General features: G+C 38.7%; 1 protein-coding gene and 1 pseudogene across 1 annotated transcript; both read right to left on the bottom strand.

Moving 5' to 3' along the window:
* Positions 1 to 17,345: 17,345 nt before the first annotated feature.
* LOC143532939 (putative cysteine-rich receptor-like protein kinase 20) lies at positions 17,346 to 18,447 on the bottom strand. Its single transcript, XM_077027838.1, has 3 exons — positions 18,312 to 18,447; positions 17,841 to 18,166; positions 17,346 to 17,594 (listed from the first exon to the last, which is right to left on the bottom strand). Exons 1-3 carry the CDS (start codon positions 18,445 to 18,447, stop codon positions 17,346 to 17,348), a joined length of 711 nt encoding a protein of 236 aa, XP_076883953.1.
* A 431-nt stretch (positions 18,448 to 18,878) lies between these two features.
* On the bottom strand, positions 18,879 to 20,017 carry LOC143532909 (receptor-like protein kinase FERONIA pseudogene; annotated as a pseudogene).
* Between the last annotated feature and the right edge of the window lie 273 nt (positions 20,018 to 20,290).

Raw genomic sequence — 20,290 nt, 5'->3', positions numbered from 1 at the left:
CGCGATGGGTCACTTGGCAAGCCTATCGCGTAGAGCGATATAGGCTTGCTGAGTCACTGTGTAGACTTACCACGTGTGACAGGTGGCAGGTGCCGAGCCACGTGGCGGCACGTGGCGAATGTGCTGCCACGTGGTGACACGTGGCGGCAGGCGTTGCCACCGTGTGCCGCGTGGCACACGTGTCACGATGTGTCAGTCACTCCATCGCGATACGCGATGGAGGTCTCTCTTGATCCTTCGCGTAGCGCGATGGGTCAAGAAGACAGATTTTTCATTTAAGCCCTTGGAGTTTGGAATTTGGCAGAATTGGTCCCTTGACTTTTGAAATTTGACATTTTTGGATCGAAATTTTCGTGATGTTACATCCTCCCCACCTTGAAATAAATCTTGTCCTCGAGATTTCTTACGAGAATAAGTGGGGGTATTTCTTTTTCATTTCGGACTCGAGTTCCCAAGTATACTCGGGTCCTCGTCGGGAATCCCATTTCACTTTCACGATTTTCAAAGTTCGTCTTTTAAGTTTCTTTGTTTTAGAATCTTCAATTTGAATTGGTCATTCAATGAATTTTAAGTTCTCGTTAATTTCAACATCTTTTAGTGGCATCGAAAGAGATTCATCAGCTGAACACTTACGTAGATTCGAAACATGGAATACATCGTGTATTCCTTGCATTTCTTCGGGTAGTCGCAAACGGTATGCGACGGTACCAATTCGTTCGAGTACCTCGAAGGGTCCAACGAATGGAGGACTTAGTTTGCCCTTCTTGCCGAAGCGAACTACGCCTTTCCATGGCGAGACTTTCAAAAGTACTTTGTCACCAACATTAAACTCTAACGGCTTACGACGGATATCGGCGTAACTCTTTTGGCGATCACGTGTCGTCTTAAGTCATTCGCGGATTTGAATAACCTTGTTGGTGGTTTCTTGGACTATCTCAGGTCCAGATAATTGATTAGCTCCAGTTTCAGACCAGCATACGCGCGTCCTACATTTTCGACCATATAACGCCTCGAATGGTGCGGTTTGAATGCTCGTGTGATAACTATTGTTATATGAAAATTCCATTAGGGGTAAGTGGACGTCCCAACTTCCACCTAAGTCTATCACACATGCGCGGAGCATATCCTCCAACGTTTGGATTGTCCTTTCGCTTTGCCCATCAGTTTGTAGATGATAGGCAGTGCTAAGGTTAAGCTTTATGCCGAGTGCTTGTTGGAAGCTTTTCCAAAAGTGAGACGTAAAACGACTGTCTCGATCGGAAATTATAGATAGCGGTACTCCATGCAAAGCAACGATGTTGTTCACATAAATACACGCTAATCTATTCATTGAGTACGACTCATTAATAGGTATGAAATGTGCGGACTTAGTTAGACGATCCACAATCACCCATATTGCATTGTGTTGTCGAGTCGTTTTCGGTAGTTTGGTAATAAAATCCATAGTAATTAACTCTCACTTCCATACGGGAAGTTCGGGTTGCTGAAGCAGTCCCGAAGGCTTTTGGTGTTCAGCCTTGACTTTTAAACAAGTAAGACATTTCGCAACATGTGAAGCGACATCCTTCTTCATTCCATTCCACCAATAGTTCGACTTGAGGTTTTGATACATTTTGTCGCTCCCGGGATGCATCGTATATTTAGACTTATGGGCTTCGTTTAAAATCTTCTCACGCAATCCTCCAACAATTGGTACCCAAATTCGGTCTCCCATTCTAAGAATACCATCATTACCTTTGACTAACGAGTCAATGGTGCCATTACGTTTTTTATCCGAGATTTGGTTCTCGTTGATCGCTTGAGTTTGAGCGGATTTGATCTGGTCAACAAGATCGATTCGAAGTTCTAGCCTTAACGCTCGGACTCTTTTCGGCTTTTCATGCTCTTTACGACTTAAGGCATCAGCCACAACGTTGGCTTTACCTTCGTGATAAATGATTTCGCAGTCATAGTCGTTTAGAGTTTCCATCCAGCGTCGTTGGCGCATATTAAGCTCTTTTTGATCAAAGATGTGCTTTAAGCTCTTATGATCAGCGTACACAGTAAATCTTACTCCGTAGAGATAGTGCCTCCACATCTTAAGTGCGAAGATTATGACGCCTAACTCTAGATCGTGAGTCGTGTAGTTCTTCTCGTGTACTTTCGATTGACGAGAGGCGTAAGCGATTTCCTTCTTTCGTTGCATTAACACACATCCCAAGCCGGAATGAGATGCATCGCAAAAGACAACGAAATCTTCAATACCTTCTGGAAAGGCCATTATAGGAGTTTGGGTAAGCTTTTGTTTAAGTATATCGAACGCCTCTTGTTGCTTTGTTCCCCATTCGTATTTGATGTTCTTTCGAGTTAAAGAAGTTAAGGGAACAACGATTCGAGAGAAGTTTTCAATGAATCTTCGGTAGTAGCCGGCCAATCCCAAGAAACTTCATATCTCGGTTGGCGACTTTGGGATCTCCCACTTAGAGATATCTTCAATTTTTGTGGAATCCACTTGAATTCTGTTAACATTGATAATGTGACCAAGAAATTGCACTTCGTGCCACCAGAACTCGCATTTCGAGAACTTAGCGTACAACTTCTCGGTCCTAGAATTTCAAGTAAGGTTCGAAGATGATTTTCATGACCGTCCTTAGAGTAAATGAGTATGTCGTCGATGAAAACGATCACAAATTTATCTAAGTAAAGCTTACAGATACGGTTCATCATATCCATAAACACGGCTGGCGCATTAGTAAGTCCGAATGGCATAACGGTGAACTCATAATGGCCATACCTTGTTCGAAAGGCGGTTATCGGAATGTCTTCAGATTGAACTTTAAGTTGGTGATAGCCAGAACGAAGATCGATTTTTGAAAATTAGCTAGCACCTTGGAGTTGGTCGAACAGGTCATCGATGCGCGGGAGTGGATAACGGTTCTTGATTGTAACTTTGTTGAGAGCTCGATAATCAATGCACATCCGCATGGATCCATCCTTCTTTTTGAAGAATAGTATCGGCGCTCCCCATGGTGATGAACTTGGTCGTTTAAATCCTTTCTCAAGAAATTCGTCCAATTGTTTCTTCAGTTCCTTCATCTCGGTTGGCGCTAGGCGATACGGAGCTTTGGCGATCGGAGTAGTACCTGGAATAAGATCGATCCTAAACTCTACTTCACGATCGAGAGGAATGCCGGGGAGTTCGTCAGGAAAGACATCGGCATACTCGGAAACAATGGGAACGTGTTGAAGTTCTTTAGGTTTTGCTTCCTCGGTGACGTAGGCCATGAATGCTAAGCATCTTTGATTCAAACATTTGTTAGCTCTTATCATAGAGATTAGGCTAACTTGGCCAGCGTCTTGATCCCCTTCGATTCGTATGGTACGTTTTATCCCCTTCGATTCGTATGGTACGTTTGTCAGGGGCTCGAAGTTCAATAGTCTTGCTATTGCAAAGGATACGAGCATGGTTGTCGGATAACCAATCCATACCCAATACAACATCAAAAACAGCAAGAGTCATGGGTAATAATTGAATAGGCAAAACATAACCGGCTAACAAGATTTTTCCGTTTTCTAAAGCTTCGGAGATTTTAATAATGTCGCCATTAGCGGTTTCTACGCTTAGAGTTTTATTAAGTTTGATTAAAGGACCGTTTAATAGACTACAAAACTTATAATCTATAAAACTTAAATTGGCTCCTGAATCAAACAAGACTCTAGCATAGGCATTGTTAACAAAGAACGTACCGGTAATGGTTTCCGGTGTGTCAGCCGCTTTCTTGGTGTCAAGGACGAAGACTCTTGCATTGCCCTTCTTGGGCTCGTTCTTCTGACCGCTACCACCTGCACCACCAGTCGCGGGTTTATTCTTGGGCATTCAAAGCTGAGATGTCCCATTTCCTTGCAGTTGTAGCAAGTCATTTTCTTCTTCCAACAATCGGCCATGGCGTGGCCGATCTTGTGACACGATTCACAAAGTCGTGGAGTCATATGGAATCTACCCCTATGGTATTTCTTGCAAATTTTGCATTGTGGGATGCCGGGGTTAAAACCAGATCGTCGTTGATCGACTCCTTTACCCTTAAAACGGGTACTTCCTTCCTTCTTTGGGTCTTGAGTTGGTACGACCCTCTTGTCTTCCTCTTTATTGCGGATGATTCCGCCCATCAGATACCCAGCCAACTCCATCGCGGAGTCAGCAGTTTGTGGCAAGTGTGACCTTACCATATCACGGATCTCACGTGGTAGTCCCCAAATATAACGAGTGACTTTGCTGGATTCGGGGGTCACCAGTTGGGGTACCAGGCGACAATACTAGTGAAATTTCGTGTTATACTCACGAAGGTTTGTTCCGACAACCTTGTGAGCTAAGAACTTGGTTTAAATCTGATCTGTCTCATGCATCAGACAGAATTTTGACATTAATAACTCCTTGAACTCGTTCCAAGTCAGACTATACATCACCTCCCTTCCTCTACTCATGATCAAAGTGTTCAACCATTCTAACACTTCGCCTTTGAACATTAAGGCGGAATATTGGATCTTTTCTTCATTCGCACACTTACTTGTAATCAAAATCGTCTCCATCTCTTCAAGCCACCTTACGGTATTGATGGCTCCCTTGTCACTGTGAAACTCTTTTGGTCCATAACACTTAAAGTCTTTAAATGAGCAACCACCGATTTTAAGTTACTTAAATTCTTGTCTCATGCCTCCATCGGCATTTGATTCGTGCATGCTTTCGTCCATACGGGAGGGTCTAGATCGAGGTTTAGAAACAGACTTTCGAGAAGGATTTTCAGAATGAGAATGTTTTGTTTGGGATCTATTTTCAGATTCCTCCCTAACCGCTTTTCTAATCATTTGTTGTATTTGATTCATGTACTTGTCGGGAATTGGTCCCTCTCGTTCTTTCTCGGGACCTTTCCCTTTAGCGGCATGTTTCTCGGCTTCCTTTCGGGAAACCTCTCGGTTATCGCTTTGTCTAGACATTCTCTTTTTCTTTTTATCTGAAATTTTTACACGTTTTCTTTATCAAACATACTTTTTATTCATTTCACATATATATATATATATCACAAAGTGATATATATATCTTTACAACATTCTTATATATCGTTCAAGCGATATATAAGTTCCTATCCTTAACACATCATATGTTACATATTGCACATACAAACTATATTACACATAAACTTCATTTCTTGATTCACGCCATCCACTTCTTTTTAATCCCTCATATACTTCTTAACGACTTTTGTTAACTTATTATATTTACGGAGAGCGTTTCTCCCATCTTTTTCTTCTTTCTCCCCTCAATATCAATTTTCTTCCTCAACTCATCCGTTTCTTGTAGGGCTCGATCCAAATGTTCCTCCTGGGACTGAGGTATGTCGGTAGGATACCCGTATCTTGGAGGTGGGTCGCGGTAACCCATCATCACAATGTCGTAGTGGTTATTGGGATTAGGGTATGGTGATGCACTCACATCGGAGGGATAATTGAAGAATGCATCGGCTGTCTCATTTTGCTCACGTATCTCTTTAGCCTGTTCTTCAATGGATGGAATTTCTCCTTGATAAGGTAGAAAACTTGTTGATGCCTTGCCCTTGAGTTCATGAATAAATTGCATATATGGATCGACTGTGCCATAACTTGGGGTTGAGTGTTGTTCCTCCACTGGTGTAGCTACTTCATTTGGATTGTCCGGATACTCCTCTTCCTCGGGATCGGTCTCCTCCTCAGGTTCCTCTTCCAGTTCTTCTTCGGTCATTGCAGGCATATGGATCTTTTCGTACGGCATAGTCACTCTCATCTTGGGCTTGTGAGATGGCCCTTCATTGTTGATGTGGGAATTGGCAGAATCCATTGTTGAAGTGCTGGTATGCCACCTTCGTTGGTCGGAGTGACATTGCATCCAATCGGAAGAAGGAGAATTGGGTTCCTCCTTTACTTGTTTGTTGGCGAGGAAATAGTATGACGGATGCGGATTCGGCGGTACATATGTTGGATTTGAGTAATGTAGTGGAGTCTCCATGGGTTGATAAGTCGGAATCTTGGAAGGATAATACGTCGGTACCTCGGATGGTTGGTACATTGGTAGACTTGTCGGATGATAACTTGAGTGTCTCGGCGGTTGGTATACTTCGTGTGGAGTGTTATCCAAATGATAGATAGGACTTGGTTCCATGTTAGGTTGTTGGCTAGGTCCTTCGTTGGAATTGAAAAATGACTCGAAGTAATCTTTGCTCATGATGTCCTTGGGGAATTTGTAATACTTCTTTGCTCTTCTTGCTTCATTATCATAATACTTTATTAATTCTTCGTATGACATCTCTTTGGGTGGTTTAGAATGTAGAGAGGGAAAGAAGGGGTTACCAGCCAATCTTATCCCTATTCAAATAAACAAGTAAATATTTCTTATGCTTGGATCGAAGCTTGGGTATTGTTTTATGATACCCAATTCGCTAAGATCGATGGCTCTGATACCAACCTGTCACCCCCCCAATCTAGGCCTAGGAGTATGAACCATAGTTGGTACCACATTTGTAAATAAATCAGAGTAGCGGGTTAATGCGGAAGACTTTATAAAAACATAAGGATCATATTTATAAATATTTACAATACAAAAGACGAGACGAAAGTCTCGATTAGTTTTACTTGTTTTATAAGTTTTACAAAACCACCATGTTTTATTATTTACATAAAGTTAACCGAGCCATCGGATTATTGAGCTTCTTCGTCTTTCAAGCTCTAGTCTTGGTTACCTGCAAAATGTTATTAAAATACGCCAGCAACGAATGCTGGTGAATATGCTGACGCTAAAGATATTTTTTTACTTAATTACCACTCGAGACCACGTAAGCCTCGGCCCATCTTGGCTTAGGAATAATCAAGTTAAACAATCATCATAAATTCGAGTCTCTACACTAGGTCACCTCAGCAAGACACCGCAGCGTCTCGAACATACTTTGGTTCGGCCCATCGTGGCTGGAGGTTGTGACCAGGCGTGGTGCGATGTGCCCACCGCATACCACATTTGTAAGGATCCAGACAAACGTATACCACAGCCTGAGGGCTAGGCTTATACTCTTATTTACAATGTTTTTAGAGACACGTAGCCTCATGTAAAGTTTTACACATAACACGTTTAATTGTTTGAAAACAAGTTTGTAAAAGTGGGGCGTAATCACCTTTTAATAGGGATCGGTTTCCAACACCGTCTGTGAGTTCTCCTCTTGCTATCTCGCACCTATAGTACGAGTATAACTTTTGTTAGTCGGATACACAATCCGGCTTAAGACCTTTAGTCTTATTTATCTCGATGAACCTTTAGTTCATAATCTCTTTTTACTTTAAAACCTTTAGTTTTAATAGTAATTTATAAACCTTTAGTTTATTCATAAAACCCGACGTTTCTTCTTCTTTAAGAAACGTATTCTTTTCTTTATTATTTAAGTATACTCATTATACTTAAATAATATATTTTATAACAAAGAATATTCGTATACATATATATACTCATATACTCATATATATATATATATATATATATATCTTTATTTTCTTTGTTATTTATTTCTTTGTTTATCGAGAATAACATCGACTTGGGTATTAAGCCTTTATAATATTTTATTATTATTTTGGTCGGGCATCATGCCTACCTTGCTTGGCTTAGAAATACCCTAGACACTTGGGCAGCACTTCGACGCCGCTCAAACAACTCTTCTTTCTTTCAAACTCTTCCTCTTCACTTGTCACGCTTTTCGAGACACCTTTACTTCTCAGCACGCACTTCGAGGTAATCGTCAGGACGTCGGGACAGCACCTTCTTTGGAATATCGTCGTGATTCGGCACGAATATCGAGATACTAGGCACGGAAAACGAGGTTTCGGATACGTTTATCGAGGTAGGTCGAGGGCACGCTTTACGAGGTTTAGAGAGAGAGAGTAGTGAGAGAGTAATGTGTGTGTTTTGGTGTGAGTTTGGGAAGAGCCCGTAGCCCTCCTATTTATAGCCAACTCTGGACCCTATCGCGATACGCGATGGGTCACTTGGCAAGCCTATCGCGTAGCGCGATATAGGCTTGCTGAGTCACTGTATAGACCTGCCACGTGTGACACGTGGCAGGTGCCGAGCCACGTGACGGCACGTGGCGAACGTGCCGCCACGTGGTGACACGTGGCGGCAGGCGTTGCCACCGTGTGCCGCGTGACACACGTGTCACGATGTGTCAGTCACCCCATCGCGATACGCGATGAAGGTCTCTCTTGATCCTTCGCGTAGCGCGATGGGTCAAGAAGACAGATTTTTCATTTAAGCCCCTGGAGTTTGGAATTTGGCAGAATTGGTCTCTTGACTTTTGAAATTTGACATTTTTGGCCCGAAATTTTCGTGATGTTACAGACAGTACCAAATCGGTACCGATTTCGGTACCGGTACCGATTTTGCTCATCCCTACTAACCATAACTGCTCTGGAGATAAAAATTGCACTCGTATCAGTTGGCCGTCTCTCTGGTTCATCTTCTTAATGAATTCATACCTAGTTATTGTCTCGTATTCAAAAGTTTATCCGATTAAAGTATTTAGGAAACCACCAAATAACTTTTAATCATAAAGTTTTCATACGACTCTTCGTCCAAGTTGAAGTTTCCAAAATCCCCAACATAGAAAAACCAAATTGGCTCTGGTTGGAAACGTGCCATGTTTTGGCATTGTGGTCCGGTTGACCAGCAAAGATGTAGCTTGCTCATTTTCTAAAGTTATTATTCATAACTAATGCTTTTATTCAGGGCCGCCTCTAAGGGGCTGGTGGTTGACGCCTGACGGCCCTCGGCCTGATATCCCTCTAGGCCAATTTTATTTTTACTTTTTTAAAAAATATATGTATTTGTAAAAAAATGTGATATGTATATTTAATGTTTAAACTCAATTAAATAACAACTAGTTTTGTCTAGTGACAAAAGGGTATGACTCTCATTCTCAACAAAAAGTTTTTTAAACAACTCAAATTATAATCAAGTAAGCTCATTTAAAAATTAAATTGTATTAAATCCAATAAAATATTCTTTTTATTTAAGGCCCAAAATATTTATTCAATTCTCGTAGTATGGCCCTGCTTTTATCGTTTATGAAGTGGAGTTTATATGCTTAAAATATAAAATTTTGGCCGACTTCCAATCTATTTGACCATTTTACTTCAAGTTGCTGTCTTGAGCATTCACGTTTTCTGGCAACCTCAAACATTAGACATTGGGTTGTGAACTAGGGGTGTTCTTCGGGTTCGTTTTTCGGGTTTCGGGTTTTTCGGGTTTCAAAGTTTTAAATCTTGACCCGAAACCCAACCCGAACCTCTCACGGGTTTTTCGGGTTTGGGTAATTCCGGTTCGGGTTTTTACGGGTTGGGTTAATCGGGTTTCGAGTATCCTAGAAAACAAAACAAAAAAAAAACAAACAAATTTAAAAAACTACAATGCTAAAATAAAAACAACATATTATTCTTTGCTCGGAAGCAAATAATCAAATAATAAACCAACATAATATGGTAAAACAATCCAAAAGAAGAGAAACTAAATCGGACCATAATCGTCTTCAATCGGGCGTGAATTGGTTGTTCGATTATGGTTGCTATTAGTAATAAACGGAAAACGTAAATAACAATAAACAATCGATCTATAATAGTTGTAATGCCAGTAATGGCAACAATTGATTATGACCATATTCTAATAACGCTAGTGGCTAATACTAAGTCTATTATACCTAAAAATATATATATTTAATTTTAAAACAAAAAAGTTTATTCGGGTTGACCTGAAACATATAAATCAAACCCAAGAACCAACCCGAATTACTTCGCTTCGGGTTCGTGTTAGTCTTTTCTCAGGTTCGAGTTTTTCGGGTTGGGTTAGTTCGGGTTTGGGTACGTGTTTTCTCGGGTCGGGTTTCGGGTAAAAGTGACAGCCCTATTGTGAACAATCTAACTGAATATATATATTTGAATTTTTATTTCTTATATTTTCTACAGTACATGATATGAGCTACTTTTTTGTAGGGGTGTCAAACGTGTCGGGTTGGCAGGTTGACGGGTTAACGGGTCGCGGGTTGGCGGGTTGACGGGTTGAAATGTGCAACCCGAACCCGACCCATGTTATTATTCGTGTCAAATATGTCAACCCTAACCCGCACACATAAATTCGGGTCAACCCGAACACGACCCGTTTAACCCATATTTTTTAAACAAGTTAATTTATATAATCAGACATACAAATTATAATAAAATCAAAACTATATATTGTAAAATTCAAATGAAATTTAAGCATGAGTCGATATAGATATAGATGGATTTGACGATATGTTCATGCATATTGGTGAATGGACAGAAAAAATAATTTTGGGTAATGAAATTTTGGTTGAGAATTTAAAAGTGTCGTTCACGAAAAATAGAATTTTAGAGGAGACCTAAAAAGGTAATATGGGGAATGAAAATAATTAAATTCTTCAACACATTTTAAAACTAAAGAGTAAATATAAAATTATTTTTAAAATATCTAAAATTAAACGGGTTAACGGGTCAACCCGTTTTTATACAGGTCAACCCGAACCAGACCCGTTTTTTAAACGGGTCGTGTTAGCCGACCCAAAACCTGTTTTCTTTCGTGTCGGTTTCGGGTTGGGTTTCGGATCGTGTCAAGAATTGACACCCCTACTTTTTTGGTTAATAATTGCAAGCCGGCGAACCTAATATTGCTTTAATGGATGAATGGTTGGTTTATTTGTTTTTCAGTAATTAAGCCAATAACTATATGTCATTGTTCCGAATGCACTTATGTTTCTAAAAGCGTTGGGTTTTACTTTCGGATTATGATTAATCTTTTCTGCTTAACAGCTTGTCAAAAATTGATGTTACTTCACCTCTTCCACGTGATAGTGTATGTAAAGAAAATAATTAAACCATGTTGTTTGACACTCAATTGCTTCCAAAATAAAACAAAGCATGTTAGAATGATCCGAAAGAACGCTAGCAATAGAGAAAATTCGATTAACAGTTACATGCATGTAATGCTACCAATACCAGCATCTTCAATCATAAACTACCCCCCCCCCCCCCCCCCCCTCAAAATATCTATTTTCATCCTCGCTCGCATCTCCGACACAGGGAGAGTTTGAGATGAGGTGCCAAACAACATGTCAACAACTTCCTCCATTGTTGGCCTAACCATGTCATCTCTTTGAACACACAACAACTCAATCTCAATGAGTTTTGTCATTAAGATTGAACCGGCATCAATTCTGGGATCATTTATATCAAACAATGTTCCTTCCAACCATTTTCTCTTGACCACCTGATATGGCCTATAATATACATATTAGTAAATTAAAATTTCCAACACTTTTGAGTATATTTGCGGTTGTTTTTGTTAAATTATACTCATAAGTGGCTCATATTTACAAATTATGAATATATATGAAGTTTAAAAGCCAGGATATCGATTATATTGTATATTTGGTGACCGGTATTCGTGTAAACCAATTTGAAGTTGTAAAACATAATAATAATTGATAATTAAGTGCATTTAAATGGTTATTAAAGTAACAACTTTCATGTTATAAGGGATATCACGTTTAAGCAAGCTAGAAAGATTTATGAACTTTTATTGGGCTATTAAATATAATGGAATAATCAATTAGTGAACTATTATGTGAATCAAATACTTGGTCACCAACGCAGTAATTGAGTCTCCATGAAGCATTAGTTTATATAACTCATGCATCTACTTTATACAGATTTTCAAAAGTAATCTTAAGGACCTTCCTTCGTCATAGGTTTTTGCGTTTATCTGTTTATTAATTAAAATAACCTAAATATTTTGAAAACTAGTTTTCTGATTATGATTTCATTGTAAAATTCTTTTTCAGGAACGAAAAGGATTTAATTGTAAAGATATTTGATGTTGCTTAAAATATACATATTAGTAAATTAATATCTTCAAGACTTTTGAGTATATTTGTCGTTGTTTTTGTTAAATTATACTAATAAGTGGCTCATGTTTACAAATTATGAATATTTATGAAGTTTAAAAGCCAGGATATAGATTATATTATATATTTGGTGACTGATATTCGTGTAAACCAATTTGAAGTTGTAAAACATAATAATAATAATATATAATTAAGTGCATTTAAATGGTAATTAAAGTAGCGGCTTTCATGTTATTGGGCTATTATTTATGGACTATTATTAGGCTATTGAATATAACGAGTTTATTAACCCGCGCGTTGCGGCGCACGAGTATACAGTAGGTGATAGCTGTAGATAATGAAAACCGGTATACACGTTCGGTCGGTATCATTATCGGTACGATACCGACAATCGACATGTTAATTTACTTTGATTAAATAGAAGAAGTATTAACAAAAACTTATCAATAGACGTTTTCATAAAGTTGATCATCTTACTTCTTACTATACTAATAAACAATAAAAATAATGCTTAGTTGTCATAACCACATTTAATCATAGCATAAAATTTCCTTCTAATCATCTAAACTCTCTTCTTCTTAATCCATGCTATTAATGGGTGAAAATGATTTTTTTTTTACATAAACTTCATTCAAAAAAACGAGAGAGACCTCAAAACTAAGGCCCCCCTCAACAAACCATTTACAACATGTACAAGGGGTACTTGACCCAATCAATCCAATCTATCTTATCTATATTCGATCTAGCCCTCAATCCAATCTATCTTACTACCGCCACAACCTCAATTACCTTTGGGTCCGAATTGTGAAAGACTTTCTTGTTTCGCTCTTTCCAAATAGCCCAACATGTCACCATAATAACACATCGAACAATCCTTTTACCTTTACCCGCCACCGAGGAGAAATCTTGCCAAGTCTTCAAGTCTTCGATAGTGTTACTAGAGGCCGGAACTAGGCGGCACCAACTCCACACCTTGCTCCAAACACCGAAAGCAAAACCACACGCAACAAAAATATGGTTGACTGTCTCCTCACCAACATTGCACATCGGACAATTTAAACTAGGCAAATTCAATTTCCTTTTTACCAATTCAACCCATGTAGGGATTCTCTCTTTTTCCAGCCTCCAAACTAGCGCATTAACTTTGATTGGCACCCAGCTTTCCCATCGCATTCCTTAACCAAGATGCCCATAAGCATTTTAACGCATAGCCGTTTTAACTGCTGCCACCGTTGTGGGCGTTTTGATCCCACAACCAGCAGTCAACAACCTGAGTAATTTGAACGACCGAAAGCATGTAAGCCACATCTTGAACCTCGGAAATCCCTTCAACGGAAGTCATACCCAGCTGCCAAAGATCCTTAATCGATGTCTAATCGCCTTCTGTCTTCAAACGAGCAGCAACCGTGACATTTTTGTTCCTGTCAGCTGAGAAAAGGAGCGGCCATCGTCTGTACAAAGGAGTTGAACCGAACCACATGTCCTTCCAAAAATCAATACGAGACCCATCTCCAAGCTTACAAGAAAAGAGGTCCTCAACCCTTCTACCATCAAACCAAACTTTGTTTAGTACAGACACAATTGATTTCCAAACTCCACCTAGAGACTTTTTCACAGGAACAAAAGCCCATTAATTGCGACCTCCATGAAGACTGATAATAACTTTTCGCCACATACTCTCATGCTCGTTTTTGAATCTCCACGCCCACTTTACCAGTAACGCCGCATTCACCTCGGAAATCTTAGAAATACCCAACCCCCCGAAATTTTTTGGTCTCGTGACAACTTCCCAAGCAACCCAATGAACCCCTTTCCCATCCTTATTTCCAACCCATAAGAACTTTCGCATCAATCTCTCAATGGTTTCTACCACAGTACTAGGCGCTCAAAATATAGATAAATAATAAACCGGTGGTCTCGTGACAACTTCCCAAGCAACCCAATGAACCCCTTTCCCATCCTTATTTCCAACCCATAAAAACTTTCACATCAATCTCTCAATGGGTGAAAATGATTTGACGCATGAATTACAACATTTTCAATATATTTCAAGATATTATGCACACATTAATGACAATTTACAACAATTTAGTACTTAAAATATAATTATGCTCAATTTAGTACAACAATTTAAATTTCATGGCCCAAGTGGGTTTGCCCAATGCGCTTTTTGTAAAACTCGGAGCAACATCAACTTGAAGGACCCGAATGGTTAATACAAAAAGTATAAGGGCAGTACGAAAGATCTCAAAAGGGGCGATTTAGTAGGGATCAAAAGTTCAAGGATCAAGTTGAATAACTTGGTGTCATAGTTTTATTATTAAATAAATTAGAAGTTTAGTTTGATTGTGTTTTCTAGTTTGAGTATGATTAAAATTGCGGGTGTTATATAAACCTATCAAAAGGTTTATTTCTAGTAGTATTTCTTATTAATGAAAATAGTCGCATAAACGTTTTATGCAATATCGTGTTTGGTGTTCTTGATTCACTTGTCTAAGGTTTAACAAGTGGTATCAGAGCCTAATGATTCAGGCTCGTGTTTTCGATCGCCGGCAAGTCTTGATTGCGGTAATAGTTTCTAATCAAAGACATAAGAGGCCAGGTATTGATCGAAGGCAAAACGGAAGTAAGTTGCGAGACAAATTGTTGGTGTCGTGGAAAAGAAGAAAAGGAATTAAGAAGCAAGTTTCATTATTGTGTTTTCCCATTTGTCTTCTTGTGAGATATCATCTGCCACTATTATTTCTTTTTAACAAATTATATAGAAAGAAATTTGTTAAGAGGAAATTCATGCAACCAAGAAGGAGGTGTTATAAGCACGTCAAAAGTTAACCGTTGAAGCAAGGCACAACAGAATATGAAGTTCAAAAGTCAAACCTACAGGGGCAATTATTATTTCATTCGACTAGAAGCTTATCTTTTTAAATATAAAAGATAGTTAATTAAAAGCACATAAGTTGGTGTTCTTATTCGCTGGTTAGTCAAGAAACCGAAACAATGGCAGACATACAGATGGTAGGAGGAATCAGAAAATTGAATCAGAGCAACTACAAACAATGGTCGACATGCATCAAGTCGTATTTTCAAGGTAACGGTATCGAGACGAGACATCCCACTAACGATATAAACGGTGTTATCGGAAAGTGGCAGGTGAAAGTGGGCCGGGCGATGTTTATCATCAAGACAATGGTTGATGATGATGTCCTTGATCCATTCATGAACTTGAAGTCTTGAATACCCAAAGCAAGCGTGGGATACACTAGAGATCTTATTCACGAAGAAGAACAATGTTCGATTGCAACTAGTCGAAGGTGAGTTGATGACGATTTCGTAAGGTGGTCTTCCAATTTCATATTATTTTCGTAAAGTTAAGAATCTGTGTCGCGAGATTAGAGAACTCGATCCACAATCTCGGGTTAGCGATGCTCGTATGAAGCGGATACTCATTCAGGATTTAAGGCCGGAGTATCGTAGCTTTGTTACCGCTATTCAAGGGTGGGCGACCCAACAGAGTATTACGGAGTTTGAGAATATTCTTGCAGGACAAGAAGCCTTGGCAAAACAGTTAGCCGGTGTGTCGATTAAAACTGAGAGTGAAGCATTGTATTTCGGAAGGAAGGAGAAACACCAATTCAACAAAAATAAGAAGTGTTATGGCGAGAAAGACAAGGGTACATATTGAGAGAACGAGAAACGTGACCGACCCAAGAAGAGAGAATGGATCCGAAAGGGTCGAGATGACAACTTTGAAGAAGATTCATCGAACAAAGAGAACCGAGACAACGAATCAAGGTACAAACCAAAACAGTTTCCTTTTAGGTGCCAAAACTGTGGACAAAGAGGGCATATGGCGAAGGATTGTCAAGAACCTACGGAGGTAGATAATGCAGCTGTTGTTAAAGAAGAAGAACCGTGGGATGTGGAGGCTAATATGGCCGAGGTTCAAGAAAATTAAGCAGCTGATACCGAATTCAAACCGAACCTGGTAGATGAATGGTTTGAAGAAGACTCTTGTTGATGGACAAGTCAGGATGTAGTGCTAGAGTCGAATCAATTGAAGGTAACCTTGGAATCATCTATTGTTATTTTGAATCTAGATGATGAGGAAATCATGGTTGAAGAAGAAAGTACGGTTGATCAAAACGTAACCGTGACGGTAACCGAGCAAGACGAGAAAGAAACCGTGTTAGATGAAGTGCACGAGGAGATAGTATTGTCTCATGTTACGGGTGGTCATGGTGGAATAGAAAACAATAAAAATCAACAAACCAACAAAGTTGACGTTGGAGTTTGCATGAGGTTCATGCAAAGTTTGGGTGATCCGAATGGTGAATGAAGGAGTTAAGTTCGAGAGGGAGCATGCATCAAGTGAAGATGGATGAATTGCTTTGAGCACCATGAGGTTGAGAAATCAAAAATTGTTTCATATTTGAAACCGGATGATGCAGTTCTAAACAATGGCAATCTCGAAACTAGCTTATTTGTAAACAAGAAAAAGAAACCTGAAGGTAGAGTGAAAAGGTTGAATCCAAGAATCAAGCTCAAAAAGGTGCGAGCTTTACAAGGTGTGAAGGATCTTAGAGGAACAATGGAAGTTGGTATTAAAAGGGAGTGTAAAACTTGGAACAACACCAACTTGAAGGACCCAAATGGTTAATACGAAAAGTATAAGGTGGTACGGAAGATCTCAAGGGGTGGTGTGGTGAAGATCAAAAGTTCAAGGATCAAGTTGAATAACTTGGTGTCATAGTTATATTTTATTTATTATTAAATAAATTAGAGGTTTAATTTGATTGTGTTTCCTAGTTTGAGTAGGATTAGAATTGTGTGTGTTATATAAACCCATCAAAAGGTTTATATCTAGTAGAGAACAAAGTATTTTTTTCTTATTTCTTATTAATGAAAAGAATCGCATAAATGTGTTATGAGATATCGTGTTTGGTGCTCTTGATTCACTTGTTCTAAGGTTTAACACTTTTACCGTACAAAATAAACATACTGAGTACGCAATACACCAACGGTAAAAAAACAGAAAGACATACACAATCCTAATAATAATATAGAATATTAGCCATACATAGATTATACAAGTATACAAGTACATCTGTACCATCATTATAGAATATTAGCCATACATAGATTATACAAGTACACCTGTACCATCATAATCTGATTATACTTACATAACCTGTAATCTCAACATCACCGTTGTTAGCTTTGCGTTTTGGATCAAATATTCTTTGCTCAGTTATACTTAAACCATGACACTTAATTACTTCCAAAATAAAACAAAACATGTTAGAATAATCCGAAAGAACACTAGCTAGCACTAGAGAAAATTCGATCAACAGTTACATGCATGCAATTTTACCAATGCCAGCATCTTCAATCATAAACTACCTTCGACCTCAAAATCTCTCCATTCATCCTTGTACGCATTTCCGACACAGGGAGAGTAAGAGACGAGGTGCCAAGCAACATGTCAACAACTTCCTCCATTGTTGGCCTAACCACATTATCTCTTTGAACACACAACAACCCAATCTCAATGAGTTTTGTCATTAAGGTTGAATCCGTATCAATTCTGGGATCACTTATATCAGACAATGTTCCTTCCAACCATTTTATCTTGACCTACAACAATAATACATGCCACAGTTCAAGTCAAGTGTTTAACAAAACAAAAATGATAGAATGACAAAATGTGATTTTATTAACTAAAATGTTGTATGAAGAAGTTGGTTATATATTGATATTTATAATCCATGTGCATAGAAAGTGATGAGCTTGATTAATAAGTAAAAAAATGTGTCTACTTAATTTTTAGAATATAGATTATACAAGCACACGTGTACCATCAACTAATCTGATTATACTTACATAACTTGTAATCTCAACATCATCGTTGTTAGCTTTGCGTTTTGGATCAAATATTCTTTGTCCAGTTATAGTTTCCAAAACCAACACACCAAAGTTATAGACATCTGCCTTGGTCGTCGGAATGCAGTCAGGCTCCGTGATTGTGGTTGCAAACACAAAACCTGATAGTTTAGGGTCAAAACTTGCGTCTAAAAGAATGTTTTTAGATATTACATCACGATGTTTGGTCCGGATAGGAGCATGATTGTGAAGGTATACAAGTGCCCTAGCGACACCTAGGATTATTTTGTATCGTTTATTCCAGTCCAAAAGACTACACATAGGATCTACAAAAACAAATTACAAATGAGTCATTTGTCGGTGTATAATTTGGTTAAAAACAGCACATGTTAGTTGCAACGTTCTCTCGATTGAACCAAGAAACGACCAGAATAAATTCAGAGGAATACATTTCAAATGAATTTTTTTTACCAGAATTCAGGGCATCTAGAGTTGCACTAATTGCAAAGTCATAGATGAGGTACACCTTTATTCCATCAATGCAATATCCAAGCAACTGAATCACATTTTCATGCTCTAACTTTACAAGTATTGATGCTTCCTTCATACATTCTTCGTACGTGGGGACACCATAATCGTGATAATGAACGATTGTTATATCTTTTCCAGTTTGTAGCCTTGCCTGACAAGAGAAATCAAGATGTGCTTCTAGCAAATAGCAGTTAGAAGCTTAAAATTGTGAAAGTATGTGATTGTTGATACTTGATACCTTGTACTTGGACTTATATTTGTCAGACGAAAGCTTATTAGCTTCAGAGAAGTTTCTAGTTGCATAAACGACGGTATTAAAATCAAACCGGTGTACTATTTTGTTTTCACCTCCAACAGTGTATAGGTATAGATCCAGGGATTTTGAAGTTGTAATTTCCGCTGCAAGTTCCACATATAACTAGTTGCTAACCAGAAATGAATATATATACTATTATGTAAAAGAGCAATCTTCCTTCCAACAATAAGTTTTGTTAATTTAATTCACATTATTGCATTTCTTCTGCTAATATTTCTGTATTACAAAATCTAAAGGTAAATTAAACACATAAAAGTATGAAAAGAAAATTATACCTAAGTCATCCTGAATGGATGATGCCCTCGTACCAAAAAGTTTGAGGAGCAATGAGCGATTGGCTTTCTCCTGTAAAGCTAGGATAAACTCTAGACCTACCACAACCTCGGCCATTGTAGGACGTTGCTTGGGATGACTATGTAGACACTGACTAGCTATTAGTGCAAACTTCTTTAAACATTTAGGTGATATTATCTCCCTTAAGTTAGAATCAACAATTTGCTTTAGCCTTCCTTCTTTAATAGACTCTTGAGCCCATGTCGCCAATCCCCAGTGCTCCTCATCAATACTTCTATCGACTGCTTGTTTCCCACATAAGACTTCAAATAGTACCACCCCAAAGGCATACACATCGGACTTTCGAGTCAGCCTACCTGTTTGAAGGTAATCTGGATCCAGATACCCGAACGTACCTTTCACCAAAGTGCTAACATAAGTATATGGCTGATTCGTTGGACCAATTTTTGACAACCCAAAGTCTGAAACCTTTGCTGCCCAATTCTCATCTAACAATATATTTGTGCTCTTAACATCCCGATGTATAACTCCATGCTTGATACCAGTACCAGTGTGCAGGTAATCTAAACCACGTGCGGCCCCAATGCATATCTTAAGTCTTCGCACCCAAGTCAGAGGGGCACGATGCTTGTGGAGCCGATCTGCAAGAGTTCCATTGGGCATGTATTCATATACAAGAATCATTTCTTGCCCCTCATTGCAGTAGCCAATTAAAGATACTAAATGACAGTGCCTTAATTTAGAGAGCGTCTCAACTTCAGCCCAAAATTCTACTTTTCCTTGATTAGAACCTGATTCCAGACGCTTAGTTGCGGCATCCAAATGTATTCTGCCATTAGTGATGGTTCCTCTGTAAACTTTGCCAAACCCCCCACGTCCAATCACCAATGACTCCTCAAAGTTTCCGGTTGCGAGTTCAATCTCAGCAAAGGTAAACTGATGGCATAGTGGCGGAGAATATAAGGTGGAGGAAGAGGATGATTCACCGGCATGACGGGTAGGAAAAGACATAATTAACGGTATGAACTCGGATTAGGAGTCTGGATTGTATCATCACCTAATATATGATCATTGTTACAAATTTACATGGTGTGAAAAGAATATTTTAATGTTATGTGCATTGTCAAATATACACATTGATCGTTGACCGCACTCCAGGGTGATCGTTGACATTTAATGTTGTGCTGAACTTTTCAAATTAGTTGACTTAAAGTATGCCACAAATATATTTCTAATTCACAAAATTCTTATTATGAATATATCATTAAAAACACAAGTTTTTTAATGCAAAAATAAAACTTAATATATT

This window comes from Bidens hawaiensis, unplaced genomic scaffold, assembly GCF_021521415.1.
Source record: "Bidens hawaiensis isolate Kalapana, Puna unplaced genomic scaffold, B.hawaiensis_p1.1 tig00009570_1, whole genome shotgun sequence".
In the NCBI taxonomy this organism is placed as follows: Eukaryota; Viridiplantae; Streptophyta; class Magnoliopsida; order Asterales; family Asteraceae; genus Bidens; species Bidens hawaiensis.
Note: the sequence above shows the minus strand (reverse complement) of the source record. Positions and strands in the feature narration are given on the sequence as shown.